The 18,702-nt window shown below is 41.8% G+C and overlaps 1 protein-coding gene across 1 annotated transcript; it reads left to right on the top strand.

Moving 5' to 3' along the window:
* The first annotated feature begins 8,977 nt into the window (after positions 1–8,977).
* PFDN4 (prefoldin subunit 4) lies at positions 8,978–10,905 on the top strand. Its single transcript, XM_031616205.2, has 4 exons — positions 8,978–9,172; positions 9,497–9,604; positions 9,985–10,125; positions 10,506–10,905. Exons 1-4 carry the CDS (start codon positions 9,149–9,151, stop codon positions 10,635–10,637), a joined length of 405 nt encoding a protein of 134 aa, XP_031472065.1. The 5' UTR covers positions 8,978–9,148; the 3' UTR covers positions 10,638–10,905.
* Positions 10,906–18,702: the final 7,797 nt, after the last annotated feature.

Here is an 18,702-nt window from a genome sequence, read left to right as displayed (position 1 = left end):
CTTTTAACAGATTTCAAAACCAAGCCTTTAATTTTCAGCAAGACCTTTTCATGCGACCTTTAGAACATAGCAAGGGTTATTTTAACAGTAAATCAACACAAGGCAGCAGGGTCCTTGGGCTGAATTCTGGGGACGTGTTCTCACAGTGTGAGCTGAGGCATCCTTAACAGTGAGGATGTCCCCAATGTCCCACACATATCTCTACCTGTAAGACTTCCCAGTGTTTTCTGAAAGTTGTAGCAGCTCATGACAACTGGGAATGGGAAGCCCTCTTCACTTCTACAGTTGTGGCACGGGGTATTTATACGACAAACATCAGTAAATATCTGAAGATCACAATCACTAGCTTGCGAAATGTATTATTCCATGCCTCTCGTTTGGCACAGAAGAAGAAAAGGTTTGATTTCTAAAGGCTCAGATGTCAGGAGAGAATGCTTCTTCAGAAATGATCTGCCAGCGTGGTGCTTCTGCAGGAGATCTGAAATGGACCCTTGTGGAGGCACAGAAGGGCTGTACTGCAGCGTATCTCTTTCATCACAAGAAAGATTCAACCAGAACCTGAAGTCCAAATTTTAGAGCTGTTTTCAAAGCGGAAATAATTGCAAGCTCTACCTCTTGGGAAACAGCAGTAAAATATTCTTTAACTATAGCTTGGAATTCCCATCGAGCCAATAAACCTCCACCAGGATTTAGAGACCGAGGTGTGACTGGAAATCTTGAAACAAAACAGCTGAACTTCCAATATATTTTAAACCATACCAAAAGCACTGAGCTAACGCAAAGTGCACTGACTGCTCTTCATTTAGTGCATTTCAAATATAATCAGTAATTCTAAAATAATTCGTGAGTGTAAAAGAGCTGCGGATTGGTAGTGGATTTTTTTTCCTTAATACCTGTAATTCCTGGAGGTTTGTTTTGTGACATATTACACAACTCCTGCCTCCTGACCTCTATTCCTTTTCCTGGGCGGAATAAGGTTTTTGCTATTTTGACCCTAAAAATGCTTTCAAAGTCTCCCATGCTTTTGAAAATGCTACAACTTAGAAGTTTCATAGAAGAACGGACAGACTCCACAAGGAGTATCCCTGTCACAGGGAAGCTATTTCACAATGCTGGGGAAGATGAGCTAAATGAAACTTGTAAACTCTAGTCAAAACACAGTGTTGTTATTCGAGGTTGTTGCTCATGTTTGTTTATACACTTCTAATTCTATGACTCCCTCCAGTTGAGGATCTTAAAAAGTTTTGTAAATATTGATGAATTCAGCCTCAGCTTAGGAAATGGGAAAGTACAGTAATTCCCATTTTACAGAAGAGAAACTGAAGTGTATTTGAAAATCAAGACCTTGAAGTTATTATATGGATACTCAGTATGAGAGCAAAAGAAACTTACTGTGTTTTTACTCAAATACTGGTTTTATCACACCAAAGTCTCCAAATTCTACTGCATTATAGATGATTACCCACCCACAAGATGACAGGAGCAGTGTGGAAAAAAATAGGTCTGTCGAGCAAACTGAGAACAAGGTAATCCTTAGAGGAGGATCCAGAAAAACAGAATGGTAGGTGAATAGCTCAAACTCCACATGGCTAGGAATCTTCCAACTGGCCATGACCTGCTGGAGATATCGACCTCTGCAATAAACATTGCGACACTCAACCGTGGAAGGAGACTCTAATTAGTCAGTTAGCACATGGTTCAAGAAAATTAAGACATTTCTTGACTTCATAGTTAATGTTTACTTTACCAAAAATTAAGTTTATTGAAACTCAAGAAATTGAGGTCAATGGCAAGATGTTCTGATAGCCAGCTTGGAAACGCTCAGGACACAACTGGCTCTTGCCTTTTCTTTTGATAACTAGAACCACTCTCTTGTTTGCATTTTCTTGTCTCTTTTAGCAATCTCTCCTCCCTGAGCAGGGAAGGGAGCTGTTTAGCAGTGTATTTATGCATTAGAGGATGCTTGAGGATAAGTTGCTGACACAGACCGATGTTTTCTTTTTGGACAGAACTGTTTAGAAGCTTCCTTCACCTTCTATGCAGCACCACAGAGAGTCACATCCAGTTTAAAAGGAAGAATTTGGGACTCTATCAGAACATTTCATTTTCTCACAGAATATGGTTCATGTTCAGGAGGCAGGAATTTCACTAGTGCTTACTGTGCCATGGGAGCTGATACTGAAAAAGCTCTTCATTATATTTCAGTATTCTTCTGCTGAGATCTGTAACGTGGGTATGCTGTGCAGTTGCCTTGTTCACATGCAGTTACCATAGGCCAAGTCATGTTATGATACTGAAAAGCTCTGAAAATATTTACAAATCCAGTGGTATTAATTCTATAATGTACATAAGTGATCCAAAACTGTTTGCCAAAAACAATGGAAGTTTTCAAAGGCAGGAAACGTTGAGCATGCCTTTAATTCAAACAACACTGAAATCTAAAATAAAGGCCTATATCTGTAAACTTTCAGTTGCTGTGTGACAGTCCTAAGCCTGGAATAATAGCTGTTACTTGACTTTTTGAGAGAGCTTGCAGGAGATGACTGTACCAACACTTGAATCACACACAACTTCATGCAATTTACTGGATTTATAAATTAAGCCTGTAACATCTGCACAGATTAATTTGTTTCACTTTTGATCTGATGCATGTGCTTCTGCTGAAATAAAACTGATATCACAACAAGTCTTTGGAGAGCCAACACATTCTTGCTTTGTTTCTGATTTTCGAGCTTCTATTTCTGTGAGATGCTACGAGATACCAAAGACAGATTTGGCAAATATAAGATTTATTTACTTAAATATTTGCCCTAAAACTTCTGTGTTTCATGGATACCAATAGCTGGTCTCTAAATTTTCAAGAAATGGCAATTATTATTTTTTTTAAACTGTTATGGAACACTGCTTTGTTTCATCCAAGGGAACAATCTTTGTCTGTGTTCTTCAGAGTCATTTCTGATGAAGGACCTAACAGATATGTCAGAGATACAATTCATCCAGCTGCGCATCTCCAAGGTCACAAAGAAAAGGGTTTGAACTTTAACAAGTAGATTGCTGTGAGCTAAGTGCATTTTGCTTCCATTAAAGCCATAAGAAAATAGGAAAACTCTATCTCCCTTCATCATTAGTCAACCAAAAGGCACTTGGGCTATGTGTAGTTGAACTCAGTCCCCTCTGGGCCGCATCCCAATTACTCCTATTCATTGCTTTTGGAGGGATTAGAGCAGACTACATCAGTAGCTCATCAGATAAAACCCTTGCCTAAAAATCCTGCTGTTAATTGCTGTTCAAATGCCTGGCCACAGTCTTCTCAAGGGAAGAGCCAAGTTTCTTCATATGTATGACTACCAAACGCAAACATTCCCTTTGGGAAAACACTTCAATCTATTTGTTACTCTGTTCATTAAAGTATCAAAAGAGCACATCTGATAGAAGGAAAATTCTTCTCCAGAAGACTGTAATTTTGCCAAAAAGGGAAAAAAAAAAAAAAAAGAGAGAGAGAAACTTATGTGGATTAAAAGATGCTGAGTAACAGTACAGCAACACAGCCAGGACATATTACTGATAGGTTGCTGTGAGTTCAGAGCCAGACTCCAAATTCAGTGACACCATACAGAAGGACCTGGACAAGCTTGAAAAGTGGGTCCATGAGAACCTAATGAGGTTCAACAAGGCCAAGTGCAAGGTAGTGTATTTGTGTTGGGGCAATCTGAGATGGGTGTACAGACTGGGAGAAGAACTCTCATTGAGAGCAGCCTTGTGGGGAAATTGTCCAGGCCTGGGGACCCAGAACAAGAAGGATGGAGGATTGTTGGAATGGGTCCAGAAGAGACCACAAAGATGATCAGAAGGCTGGAGCACCTCCCTTAGGAAGAAATGTTGAGGGAGATGGACTTGTTCAACTTGGAGAAGAGAAGGCTCTGGGGAGACCTCATTGAAGCCTTTCAGTACTTGGAGGAAGCGAATAAGCAGGAGTGGGACCAACTTTTTGCATGGGCAGATAGTAAAAGAGCAAGAGGAAATGGCTTTAAATAAAAAAAGGGGCATTTAGGTTAGATGTTAGGAAGAAATTCTTTACACGGAGAGTGGTGAGGAGCTGGCATTGCTGCCCAGAGCTGTAGGTGCCCCATCCTTGGAGATGCCCAAGGCCATGGATGGGCCCTGGGCAGCCTGAGCTGGTGGGGGGCAGCCAGCCCATGGCAGAGGATGGGGATGGGTGGGCTTGAAGGTCCCTTCTACTATAAGACATTCTGTGATTCTGTGATAACGTGCTGAGAAAAAAGAATCCCGCAGAGTTGTGGTTAGGAAGGGAACTGGACTCTATTCCTTCTCATGTGCATTCTTCCAAGAAACAGTGACTTTTGAAACAGACACTGATTGTTTCTACCTGTACAGATGTAACAGAAGACTTAATTTCAGGTACTGTGGGAGCAGTCCTCACTGAAGATAAACAAGAGAATTTAAACAAACAAATGAATAAGACAGATGCCTCAGCTGTAGGACCTGCAGAGACATGTGAGACTTCCAGTATGTGCCACAAAAAGTTTGCAGTAAACTGAGAGATGTTCCACCACTAGAAACATTTTGGAGCAGGATGGACTGTGGATTAATTGATATACATAGCCAATATATTGGACCCTAGTACATTCCTTGTTGATACTGAGATGCCAAGTAGTGGTGAGGAAGGCAGGGCTGCAGAGATAGATAGCTCTGTATCAGCCATATAGCTTCTATTTTAAAGACTGTTCTGTTGGGACAGAATTATGGGATCATAAATAATCATGTTTACAATATGTCCCATCCACAAAGGTGGAATAAAGTCTTCTACTGAGCTTCACCATGAAGGGATTTCCCAGAAAAGGGGAATCTCCAGCTTCCACCTCATGCACAAGTACCAGAAGAAACTCCCCTTGGTTTAATGGGTCCAGCTGGTGCTGCAGAAGCCCTACACAAAGCCCCACAGGGATGGAAAAGAGAAACATCCATCACTGAAGGTGAAGCTTTATGAGATGACTTGCAGAAAGAGCTAAAGCAATTTATTTTTCTCTAATGCTAGATATACAAGGGCTGCTCTGAAAGTAATGCCTCCTATTTTATGATGCTGATTCATGGTGTCAGAGGCAGATGTTGGTGGTGTGGCAGTAGGGGGTGGAAACTTCTTGTCAATATCCCGTTACGTTTTGTTGCTGTTTGACAGCTGGTGGCAGAGGGGCAGATTGACAGATTGGTGTCTGAAATGGAAGTGCATGTGAAGCAACAGTGTGTCACTGAAGTCCTTCATGTGGGAAAAAAAATGGTACTCAGTGACATTCACTGACACTTGCTGAACATTTATGGAGACCAAACAGTGGATATCAGCATGGTGAGGTGGTAATGGTGCATTTCAGCACTGGTGACAGTGTTGTGAAAGACAAGCCACGTTCCAGATAGCCGTGCACAACTGTCACACCATGAAACAAAGAGCATCTTGATCAGCTCAGAAGGGCATTTTTTAAAGGATTTTTTTCTTCATCCCTCTTTCTCCCTCTCTCCCCCCACTACAAGAAGGGCAGACGTAGACATCCTGACATACAATAACTTTATATCAGAATAAGTCATATCATCTAATATTGGAAACGCCATGCTGCTGTTAGCACTGTGCCTCCATGATATGGATGGTGAGCTGCTTTATTTCTACTGACCCTGCTAAAATAGAACAGCTTTGTGAGGCTTTCGCTAGTAGTGATTCATTTCATAAAGTCTATGCCTACATAAACCAACCATTTCATCTCCACTGTGTTTTCTCATTTCTAATACTTCTTGCACTAATAAACACTGCTGATGTGTGGGAGGTTCAAGATGCTCAAACACAGAGAAGTGCTCTGTGTAACTTCAGGGAAAAGGGTGAAGAGTTTGGGAATTCAAAACAACTAAGGCAGCAAAGAGCAGGGAAAGGCTCTTTTATGCTAAGCTGTATTGCAGAAGGCTACAGCAAGTAACATGAAGGGGAAATGTGAAAAAGCACTACAGGGAGGACGTGAGGTGACAGGTGTGGGGGTTACACACTGCACAGAAGGGCTCCCACCACAGTGCGAGGTGAAGCCAACCATGCTCACTGCAGTGAGGACCAGCACAAGAAAGATCCTTTTATGCAACTGAAAGAGAAACGAGGTCACTGAGTTCAATGAGTTTATATTACTCCACCACTAGATGTTTGCACTCGTGCACTGTTTTCACTTTTATTTACATAAGAAAGGTCTACAGTAAGTAACTCTTGGCAACATGCTCGCAGCACAGATCTTGTCTGAGCATGTGGGAGAAAAAAAATATTTTCAAAGCCTACAAGTCATCGAATTCTTATGAAATCCACTCCTTTTCTCTTGAAGGAAATTGCATTGGCTTGGATCTAACATGTATCATTCAGTTAATCCACCCGTGGAAATAACCATGGCTTAGATTATATCCTTTCAGAATAGGCTTTTTAAAAGGAAAGAAGATAACTGACTAAGGGAAGAGTTGAAAGCCTGAGAAATAAGAGCTTGTTCTTTGAGAGAAAGAGAGACTTATGAATTAGGATTATGTTTTCACATAGCATGTTATTATTAACAAAGATCTCCAGGGAGAACTTTTGAGATAAATTTTTCTTCCTCAGTGGGAATAAGTCAAACTTATGAAACAAAGTAAAACACAAAAATCAGCTCCATGTGCATTAGCAATAAAGCAGGAACTCAAACTTTCCATCCTTGCTTGCTAGCAGTAGGACTGCTATTACATTTCCACCTATGAAGGACAAAGCCAAGGCTGAGGGAGTGTGGTGTCAGTACATATGCTAAAACTTGAATGGAGCGTGATGTATCATAGCTCTTTCTAACAAGGATCAGTTGCAGGGAGAGTGTTCAGCCCTAGATCCCTCAGTGTAAGAAAGACGTGGATCTGTTGCAGTGGGTCAGGAGGAGGCCACAAGGATGCTGAGAGTGTTGGAGGACCACTCCCATGAAGACAGGCTGAGAGAGTTCAGGAGAAGGTTCCTGGGAGACTTTCCAGTGGCCTTCCAGTACCTAAAAGGGCCTACAGAAAAGATGAGAAATCATTCTTTGTCAGGGATTATGGTGACAGGACAAGGGCAATATTTTTAAATTAAAAGAGGGTAGTTTTACATTAGGAAGAAATTCTTTACTATGAAGGTGGAGAGGCAACATTTGCTCAGAGAAGCTGTGGATGCCCAGTCCCTGCAAGTGTCCAAGACTAGGCTGGATGGGGCTTTGAGCAACCTAATCTAGTGGGTGAAATCCTTCCCACAGCAGGGGGTTGGAAGTGGATGATCTTCAAAGTCCCTTTCAACCCAAAGCATTCCATAAGATACATACCCATTCTCCTGTTGGTGTTGTTTTCTACTGTTCTTCATGGATCGGATTTTGAAAAAAAAATTTATGAGCTATTGTGGGGCAAGGATTCTCCTGCTTGACTGGATTCTCCCTCTGCAGTGAGTTCTACAAAATCAAATGATAGCATTCTGTTCCTCTAATTGTTGTTATATTTCTCATTAAAACGATCATTGGTTAACATACATCTTAAGTTGTTCATGGTTAACATATTGGGAGGGAGGTAGAAGGTGTGAATTTGGATGCCATCAGGCAATGAAGTGTACATTAGTCTCCCTTATCAGGGATAAGTGTCCTAAGAACAATAGCATTGCGTGCGATCAGGCTATTTAAAGCATCACTTCAGAAAGGCAGATTTTGCCTTCAGGAAATGTTTTTGATCTTTGGACTCCAGGCTGGTGGAGGCAATTCTCAGCAGCTCTGAAAAAAGGCTCAGCAGTTTTGGCTGCCTGGGACTGAATGTGCTGAACTCACGCATCTCGCTCCCAACACCATCTGGTTTTCTTTCTCTTATCTCCCCAGACATCACTCAGGCACCCACAGACTCTACTGCAGATTTCAGAATTCCTTCTTTTAAATCAGGCAACTTAAAGCATGCTTTTCAGGGCCTTGACTCCCCATACCCAGCTACTTTCTTTGGATCTGACACTAATCACTTTCAATTGCACATAACAGAAAGATGAATCACAGGAAAAACACCCGAAAATACGTTCAAACACCTTCCTGAATCTCCCATGACAGGATTGTTTCCTTCCACACCTGCCAACAGCATATCGCTGGGAAATCTGTGTCGTTGCCGTGCGTTTCAATTTCTGATACCGATCATTTTGCAGAAAGGTGCTGTCAGACCGAAGCCAGGCACAGCACGGAGCCCCGAGGAGCTTCATCCGAGCCGCCCAGACGCTGTTTTCAGCAGCACGGGGCACAGCAGCCAAGCCCGGCACAAGATGCTGTCAGAAATCCCGTCGCTGGGAGCTCAGTGCGGGTAGGAGCCGCTCGCTGCCGTGCGCCGGCAGATCGCGGCCTCGCACCCACAGAGCGGAGCATCAGCAGCACCAGCGGCGTGCCGCTGCCAGCGCTCACCCCCGCAGTTGTCAAACGAGACGACGATCCCATTTTTTATACTGCTGTTTTGTTTCGTGGATGCGAGAGGAGCTAAATAAACTTAAGCATGTGGAGGCAATTACACAGCGCGAGCGCCAGTTACTGTTTAAGGACCGGCAACCCGGGCAGCTCAGAAAAAAAATATTTATTGTTGCTTAAAAAGTCCCTCCGCAAAGATGTGTACTCGAAGGCCTTTTCCACCGCCGTTTCCAGAAAGAGGCAGCGGGGTTGGATGGCGAATCCCGAGGCTCAGGGTGCTGCAGCTGTTTGGAGGCAGCGCTGAGGGCGGCCGGGCGCTGAGTCGAACCGCGGCTCTGACCGACCTCCGCTGCGCTGCAACGCAGCCGCGACGCAGGGAGGCGCTGTTGGGCGGCGCCGTTCCATGGCGCCCCCTGGCGGCAGCATCGCGCCTGGCCGCGGACGGCGGAAGGCGGAGTCGCGTGTCCCGGCCTCGAGGTGGGCCGTACCAAGTGCAGCTGCGGGGGGGGGGGGGAAGCGGAGGAAGTTGGTGTCGGCGCGGCTCGCTCTGTGCGGATGGCCTCTCTGCAGGTGGCGATGGAGGACGAACGGAAGCCTCGAGTCGCCTCGCGTGGCCGCCGCTGCGCGCTGTCATCGTTTTTCTCCTCATTCTCCCCGCGTGCCTCCTCCTCTGCGGGGAGCGCGAGTAGCTCGGCCCTGCCAACATGGCCGCCACCATGAAGAAAGCGGTGAGTGTTGGCTGCGGCGTTTCCCAGCCCTGCGCGGCTCTCTGTGCCGCAGTGCCTGTCTGCGGGCCGGGCTCCCGTTCCTGGGCTCGCTGGGCCGCGTCCCCTCAGCGCCGGCCCCATCCCGGCCCCTGTGAGGCTCTGCCCGTTCCCGTTCCCAGCGTTGCGCTGGGCGCTGGCGGCCCTGTAAGGAATGGAAGGCGTCAGCAGGTTGTTGTAAGGGTTGTTTTCTCACCGGCTTCGTAAGGATGATCTCTGTGGTAAGGTTGAATTTGAACCTAATGGAAGAGACGAAGCCCCTTCATGTTGATCCTCTGGTATTTGCAGGCTGCGGAAGATGTCAACGTTACTTTTGAAGATCAGCAGAAAATTAACAAGTTTGCAAGAAACACCAGCAGGATCACGGAGCTGAAAGAAGAAATAGAAGTGAAAAAGGTACAGGGGCTTTGTGTTTGCTGTGCTGAGCTGACTTTTGGTTGTGGGGCAGAAAATAGTGGTGACTAAATAAAGTGAATCCTTTGTGACAGCAGATCAGGCAGAAGTGAAATTTGTCTGCTGTGTTTCCTTTGTTTAGGCGGTTAATTATGCTGTTAATGAGGCGCGGTGAGTTTTGACTAGAAATGTAATTACTGGCACAACTGCAGTGAACTTAAGATGCATCTATGGAACTGCTTTGTTAAAGGTATTGATATCATGCTGGCAGGTGGGATTTTGGCCCAAAATGTGAAGTTCGTCATTCAGCTGATGCTGTGACAGTGTGTTCACTGAAATAACTCATGCAGTATAAATTGATCACCTTTGTTATGTCTTGATAGAAACAACTTCAGAATTTGGAAGATGCCTGCGATGACATCATGATGCTTGATGATGATTCGCTTCTGATACCCTACCAAATTGGAGATGTCTTCATTAGCCATTCCCAAGAAGAGACACAAGAGATGCTGGAGGAGGCAAAGGTTTGTCTGAGCATGTGGGAGCTCCTTTACTTCACTGTTTACTACTGGAGCACAAAGTTCTATCCTACACAAGGGTTTTGGGGCTATAAATCAGAATCTTCCTTGATGCATTCTACGTGCTTATTCTCATCATTCACCTTTACAAATTCTTTAATGTGATACATTCATGTTTGGTTTATGGTTTTTGAGGAGGGAAATGTGCGCAAAGGTAAGCTCATAACAGAGCTGTCAGTATAGAAAGTATTGCTAGGTTTCACTTGGCTCCCTGAAAGTGTTACAGCATGCCTTGACAAGAAGTTGTCAAAGAGGTGCCTTTTAATCATTTATATGTTGCTGACAAATATGGCTTTATGTAACTAGATGATTTCTTTCTTTTTCAGAAAAGTTTACAAGAAGAAATTGAAACATTAGAATCCCGAGTGGAGTCAATTCAGAGAGTGTTATCTGATCTGAAAGTTCAGCTCTATGCCAAGTTTGGAAATAACATAAATCTTGAGGCTGAGGACAGTTAAAAGTTCTCTGAAGATACCACATGCCTTTTCCTTGTTTTATTAATTGTTTTGATAGTTATTCTTTTACAATAATGTTTGAAAAAATTTGACTTTTTTTTTTTTTTTACATTCCTGTCTTGGGTTCCATCTATTTAATGAGAGCTTTCATATTTTGGTTTTTGCAGTTATTTATTTGTTCAGGAAAGCAGTAGCTTCATACTATTGTAAAGCACCAAGGTTGGAATGTTTGCATTGTCTGTTAAAGTAATAAAGTCAGGCATATATTGTAGTTTCATTGGTCTTGTTTTCATCTCATGTAAATACTTAAAATTTGTTATATGAAAACAACAGAAATGGGGAATTGTTTGTTTGGGGTTTTTTACACTGTATTGATAGTTAGGCAATATTTAGGGCATGATCTTGCACTGAGCTGTGAGGTTGCTTTAAGCTGGTGTAAACAGTCCTCATAGAAATATTTAAACTGTGCTTTGAATTTCAGTCCTAGTTCAAATATTTTGCTGCCAAAGAATAAGGGAATCAACCCCTGCCCTGGGCTGTGTGGCTGGAGTAGTGCACTTCATTTGTGAGAGAAGCAGCGGTATGTTTTGGTACAAGACAGTGATTTAAGAAGTTTAAATGTACTTACTGCACAGAGGACAGAGTCAGACAAAAATGTTGAGGGACTGTTACACTTAGGTACATTCTGAACCTTGTGACTCCTTGCATTCCATAATCCATAGAGGAAGGCTGGATGCAGCTGTGTCCCATCTTAGTTAATTTGGTCAGCAGTTTGTGTCTAAAGGATTCTGTGTGCAATCAATCCTTTCTGTCAATTGGCAAAGATTAGAAAGTATACAGTTAGTGACTGTTCTGAGTATCTGCCAGGGGTAGGAAATCTCTCAATCTCCAGGAGTTACTTTGAGAGGCATCCCTAGTGAAGGAAAGATCCTAGTGTGCAGCACACTGCCATGGAGGGGAGCTCAGCAGGCTCTGGGCTGTCTTCTATGGGTTGAGGCAATTGACTCACAGCCCTGTTTGCATGCTACTTCGTATTTGAGAGTCACAAAAGATTTCAGGTATTGTAAATCAGAATGATGAGTCCCTAACCTCTTTAATTTTCCTCAAGGATCATTTTCTAAATCCATCTTTACATATTAAAAAAATAAAAAATATTTCTAGTTTAAACTGAGTTTGACATGAAATAAGAAGCATCCAGCAGATGGCATCAGAGAACTGGGAAATCTGCTTTATGGTAAACTTGTGTCTGGGCTCTGCTGGCCAGAACCAATTTTGTTGAAATGAAAACTGTGACTGCTGTGATTATTCTCATTAATTGGTTGATAACACTTTAATTCCTAAGGGACTGCTGTGCCAGCTCTTCTTTTCCAAGTATGTTTATGGCTGGGTAGCCTGCAGATTTTGGCTATTTAAAATAACTGCAATTTTCAGGATAGATATTGCTTCTTTAAAGAAAAGGGGAAAAAAAGCAGTTAGCATTTGTTTAAACATGATGCTAATGGCAGCTGTAAAGCAGATGAGGACCTTGTTCACTAAATGACCCAAAGAGAGAATACTGGCAAAGCGTGGAGTGATTGCTTTATTCCTGTTCTTTGGTATCCTAGAAATGGGATTATCCTAAAACTAAGCTAAAACAAGCAAACTATCCAAACTGCAGCCAGAGAAAAATAGCTCATCTCGGTTTGTGGTGTTGAGGAGACTTAACTTGCCTGATTCTCAAAATAGCCTGACAAAGCCTTTAAAACAGTGGGACACAATTATTATATTTGCTGTACTTTTAGGAGCTTGTTCTTGATTCTTGCCTTTGGCAACTGATGTAAATTGCCCGTGTTCTCTACATGATGATCTCTGGTATAACCTTTGCCAGTGGAACTTCGGTTATTGCTCATGTCTCTTGATATAGATGGACATTATATTCTGTAATAAAAATGTGGCTGATAATTATTCAATATAGGAGGTGGCATGTAGCTGAAGTGCAAAAAACTTTGTGGTATTAACTTGCACTTCAAAGCAAAAAGAGATTGAATGCCAAATACTGAAGCCATGTTTTCAGTGGGAACAAAAGAATCACAGTACTTTGGTTTGCATGAGTCAGTGGTTTGGATAATTTATCTAATGGTATTCTAATAGTCTGATTCATGCTAGAGGGAAAATAAAAACCACCAAACAAGTGGGATGCGTATAGGCATGATAAGGCCTGACAAAGTATTTACCACCAAGTTTGTCTCTATTGATTGTATGAGTCATGCAGAAAAGCAAGTGATTTCTGTAATTAAATGTTCGCTGCTGATGGCTCTGTGCAGAGTGCAGTGCACCAAACGTGGGCAGCACTGGATGAAGGGTTCACCTTGGCACGAGGTGAGGCAGACCTACAGCTGGGGGGAGCAGCTCCAGCTGTTACAGCTGGGTAATAAAAGAATGTATAAAAAGGAGCCATTTGCTGCAGGTTTACGAAAGTATTTTTCATTGTTGCTCTCAGAGCTGCTGGTTTTTACACTGATGCTGTGTCAGCTTATAAATACAGGTTGCATTAGGTGTCCCTCTGTCCTCGTGTCAGCAAGCTGCAAGCTTGGGTATGTCACTGATGGGTGGAGAGTCGTAATGCCAGTTCATTGAAGGATTGCTTCAGAATCATTGCTTTGGGCACTGTTACCACCCATACAGGGTGAGAGAAAACAAGATACCCTTGGTGTTGAAGTTGAGGTTTGGCCAGAACCACAGCTGACTGTTTCCTGAAGCTGTTAGGAGAACATCCTGTTCCTTTCTTAAATGCAGCCCAGCACAAGTGAGGGAAAACATTATTCAGTGGATTTCTAGATTGTCGAGTTTTATTACTTCCTTCAAGCATGGTAAGGGAGGCTTTCCCCTCCTTGGCTCCTATTGTACTTTATATGAAAGAAACAGAAATTAAGATACAACATTTGTAGTTGTAAACACATCTGTGTCTGTCCATAGTTGAAGTTGTGTAGTCCTTGGTGTATCTGTAATTATTCTGTAGATAGAGATGTTTGCAAACTAATTTTTGTGACCAAGGCTTCTTCGCTCTCAGCCTTCCCTCTGCCTTGTCCTCTCCTACCCAGCTACTTTTCACACTGCAGGAGAGAGGAAATCTGGAATGCTCATTGAAGCAAGGTAAGAATGTGTAAATATCTATAGATTATCCAAACAGGACACCATTGGAATACAATGTACTTTACAGAAAGTGCAGCTACGCTGTGTATACAGAAAAATAAATATTAAGAATTACCAGTAAGAGAAGATGGAGCAAAATGGACTTGACTGTAGAAGAGTTTAGCACTTAATTACACATTTTATTATGTTTATGATCTTTGATTTCACAAATGTGGTAAGAAATCAGCCATAGAATTTACTTTATTGGTCAGTTTGTTCTGCAGTGCTGGAGGTACAGCTGAGGATGCATTTCCTTCTGTTCTCATCACCCTCTAGCTTTGTGCATTAGTGATGTTAACAAACATACGATGGCTTACAAACAGTAAATAGTGAGATCATTATTGCAGAGATTTTGCAGCTCTCTCTTATCTTCCTGGCAGTTGGCTCCTAGGTGATGTAGAGACAGAGGAGTGGTTACATTTATTAGGAACCAAGAAGTGTTCCTAATAACACAGGTATTTCCCTGTGCAGTCGCTTCTCTGACACCTCCTTATTGCAGGTTCAAAGTGCCATGGCATAAACTGGATTTCTTATTGTGGGTAAGTGTGGATTCCAGTCTACTGCTCAGTGTGGGTTGGTTTTGTTTGTGGGTTTTCTTTGTTTCATTTATGGTTAAGTCAGTGAAATAACTAGAAGGCACAAAGTACAAGACTACTTTCAGTGTTTCACTGAATACCATAGCTGTCAAATTTGAATAATGTTCAAAAAACCTGTATTTTATAGTATTGCTGCTTTCTGCTGTGATAGCCATCTTTATCTCAGGAGGGATGTGACACTTGACATTCCAGCCACATGCCCCTCGTCTGCAATATAAGTGGCATTTAATTGATGCTTTGCATTTTGACAGCTAGTCTGGGCTGTGCATGCTTTAACATTCCAGACAACAGATTGCTGGGTAGTTGTGTGTGTTTAAGATGCTGTTTGCTGGTGACATCAACACAAGGATTTCACATCAGGCTGACTTCTCTTCATTGTTGCTGGCTAGAGGCTCTTGACACATAATTTTATTGCCATTATATTTGATATGACAGACATCTTATAGAACAGAACTGCATTTCATTTTATATCAAAGCAGAGATTTATTTAATATAATCATGAAGTTTCAGCCGATGCCTGTTGTTATGACAACATGCAGTAACTTTGTGGTTAGCACAGAATTATCCCAGGCACATTCTGAGTTTCGTGTCAGATAGTTTGTAATGTTTTCCTTATAACAAACAGGAGATGTTGGGGGTGAAATCACAGCCTTTTTCCGTCTGCTCCCTAAATGATGGTTCCAGTTCCCTCTTATTTCAAAGGTGAAGTTTCTTTTTGGTATGAAAGCTGATACAGAAGGTCAGGAAATTTTCAGAGAACTTTATCTGTAATCTGGTATTTTCTTTTCTCTTTAGAACTGCAAAGGAGAATACAAAGTTTGCTTTTTAGTTCACAGTAGGTTTGATGCCCTGGAGCCCTGGATCAGGCTCACACACTGCACAGCGCTCTGAAAAACGCACGTGTGGGCTTTTTTTTCTCTGCTTACATGGGGATGGCCAGGTTCGTGTTGAAATATTTGTTTCAATTAATGGAGGAAGATAGGTATTAAGAAGATGAACGCAATTTACAATTTGAAAAACAAACATTAAAAATCACAATAAAAAATGTAAGATGAAAACTTGATTAATTCACAGCCAAAATAAATCATTTCCCTTAGCTATGATGACCTTTGAATGGAGCTATGAGAGCCGTTGCCTATAAATGTAACTTTTCTGGAACACCTCAGCTGTTTCCAGTGATTACCTCTTCATTATTGTATACGTGTAAATTCATTCTGTACTACTTATCAAATGAAGCCACAAAATTAGTTGTCACACATCAGTGCACCACTTATAGCTGAAGCATATCAATGAAATCGTTTCATGTTCTGTTGTGTTAATCAGTGCAGTGAAAGGAGAAAGTTCTAGTTGCTGTTGTCTTGGCCATTTGGCTGTGCGATGAAGCTGAATTGGTGAGCTCCAGTAGCTGCATGTCTAGGAACGTTTTCATTTATTTAAGGCACAAAGCAAACATAGAAACTGCCACGACTCAGAAAAATAGAATGATTTACATTTCACAGCTACTTATGGTTCGTTTGTGAAGCAACTGAGTAAGGAAGATCTAAGACCCTCCTTGCAACTTGCTGTGCAGAGATGACACCAGCAACATTTGCATTTTCTACACTATGGTTCTCTCTTCACAGTGCATTAATGATTTCCATTCTAGCCAGTCTTAAAAGGGTTCTGAGCACAGGAAAATAATGCTTTGGAAAAAAAGAACTAAGTTTTCTTTTTTCTTTTTTTTTGTGTATACTTGTGCAGTTCTCCTGAAATCGTTGCTGCTGGATGTCTGTGCAATCTACCTGTGTTGCATCAGGGGTGGAAACACAGTGAGACAGTAGTTTTCATTTTATTTCATGTATTGTCTGCTAGGATTTTGCATTGGTGGTATTACTTTTGTTAAGCACCTGGATTTCATGGTATTCAGAACGTGATCCAGTGCAATTGGGACACAGAGGAAGCTCTGAATTTTTTCTTTCCCCCAGACATTGAGTTTTAGAGTTTGTAGGGAATCTTCTAATTGTAGTTAGATGTGATTTGTGACGAGAAAGGCTTGGATGTCTGACAGTATGACTGAAACAGCTCTGCTTATGGCTGTAAGTCATGGAAGGAACTGCAGTGCTGCTGGGCTGATCCTGATCTGACAGAGCTGCTGGGTGCTCCAGACACACCTTAGGTAAAGGAGGAAAGTGAATTAAACGAGCTCTCCCACCACCTGCATGACCATGCATGCAAGGATCTCTGCCACGGATGCCATCAATGTTTTTTGTGCAAAGTCTGCAAAAATTGGATGCATTTTCCATTGAGCAAATGGTTAATAGTTTTCCTGCTAGTATTTCAGTTTACTCAAAGTCGGTATTAAAGGCTGTGAGAAGGACTGAGCTAGTACAAAAAGCAGTAATTGGCTTTATATCTGAATGCAACAGGGAGGAGCAGAAATAACGATTAATAACGATTAATAGAGAGAAAGTGAGTGGTATAAACACGTGTATTTATTTTAATTTCTGAATGGTTATTTTCAATATTTCATTATTTTTCACAAGCAGTAAATCTGAGAAAGATCCTTTGTCACGTTTTCTTTCTTTGCTGTGGCTCTAAAAGGGGTGCAGTCTGTAGGCAAGGCAGCCTCACGGTGAGAAGAAAGGACTGCTGTTTGATAAAGGCTAATGGGATGAAAAACACCATAAAGCCTACAACTGTACCTTCCTTTATTTCTGATGTTGAGCTTTATTAGAGCATTTATAGCTTGTGAGGGATTGCAGTCATGGTATTGACTGCCATGGATATGCCACTCCAAATGATAAGCCCCTTAGAGCGACAGTGATATTTCAGAGGATATCTGAAATATCACATATAATTATTCAGGTGAAGTGTTTTCTAGTTTTTTTTTTTTTTTTTTTTTAATCAGCTCTTTGGAATTGATTTATTTTTCTCTCCCCCCTTTCCTCTGCTTTTTAAAAAGAGCTAATCTCCTTTAATCTCTGCACTCTGTGAAGCAGTTACTTGGCATCGCTTATCTCAGCTTTTTGAAGCAGCATGGAGTACAGTGATGGCAGCCAAGAGCACACCAACCCCTGGTGTCCACGAAACCTTCAGACAGGGAAGAGCGACCATTTCTTAATCACTGAGAGGAGGAAAAGCATTTTCCTGTAGCTGCTGTGAGAGCACAGGTGGAACAAAGGCAGAAAGCAGTGATGAGGGTACAGGCACGAGGCACAGGTGGCTGTCCTGCTTTCAGCTCACTGTTTGCCTGGACCCAGGAAAGCTGGATTTTGAGTGGGAAAGTGTATTTAGAAGAGCTGGAGACATGGATGCCTGCTTTTCAACCAGAGCGTGCAAATTCCACCCATATTTACAGAATCACATTGGCTAGAATCCTTAGAAAATACTTCTAATAACGTAAACAGAGCTAAAATAAACTCAGAGTGGAAAATAAGTTGAGCTGAGGTTATGATTACACCTAATTTTCATGGGCTGCGTGTCCTGCGTTCACAGTATAATTCTCCTTTGTACATTTACAAACACTTCTCATCTGGTCATTGATTTCTCTTATCCCAAGGAACAACTTCATACACAAGCACCAAGAATAGGAAAATGAATGTGATAAATGTCACGCATGCAGAGAAAAGCTGCATCTGAGTGCTTTTACCCCCTGCTGTTACATTCCTGGCACACACTCTGAATTTGAGCAAAAGAGAGAGACCCAGTCTTGTGAGTCGTTCTCTTGATTGATTTAATTTACCTTGAAGGTTAATGTATTCTAGACTAATTCAGAGATTAATAATGACTTAAAAGTATATGAAAGGCATTTAACTGTATACAAAATGAGTGTTGTAACCTAGTTTATTATCTCTTCAATGACTTTGAAAGTTCATTTGATGAAATTTCGGTTAGCTGATTGATACAGAGCAGCAGGTGCAAAGCAAAAAGGTGTTTTCAGAGCTCACTAGCTAATTTTGGAAAAGGATGCCATTTCTTCTGCTTGCACTACAGGTAAAATATTAAAAAAAAATAAATAAAAAATTTTCAAGTTGATGATTAATGTTCTTTTTTTATGAAATTTTAAGTAGTGTTTTCCTTAGAATTCTTTTGCTGTAAATTGATTCTGTCTTGGACAGCACGCTCCTAGGATGCTTTCTTGAGAAGAGTAGAGTCATCTGTGTGCTATTCAGCTCCTGATGCAGTGTAAGAGGCAGGAGGGATGCAGCCAGCGAGGTGTTTGTCAGAAAAACCCAGAACAATTTTGTGTTGGAACTGTTTCCCAGCAGTGAATTTGACCAAAATGTCATATTTTCAAGACCTGAATTTCACTGTGAACTGCA

Source organism: Phasianus colchicus, chromosome 17, assembly GCF_987193195.1.
Source record: "Phasianus colchicus chromosome 17, bPhaCol1.hap1.1, whole genome shotgun sequence".
Classification (NCBI taxonomy): Eukaryota; Metazoa; Chordata; class Aves; order Galliformes; family Phasianidae; genus Phasianus; species Phasianus colchicus.
This window is presented reverse-complemented; position numbering and strand designations above follow the sequence as displayed.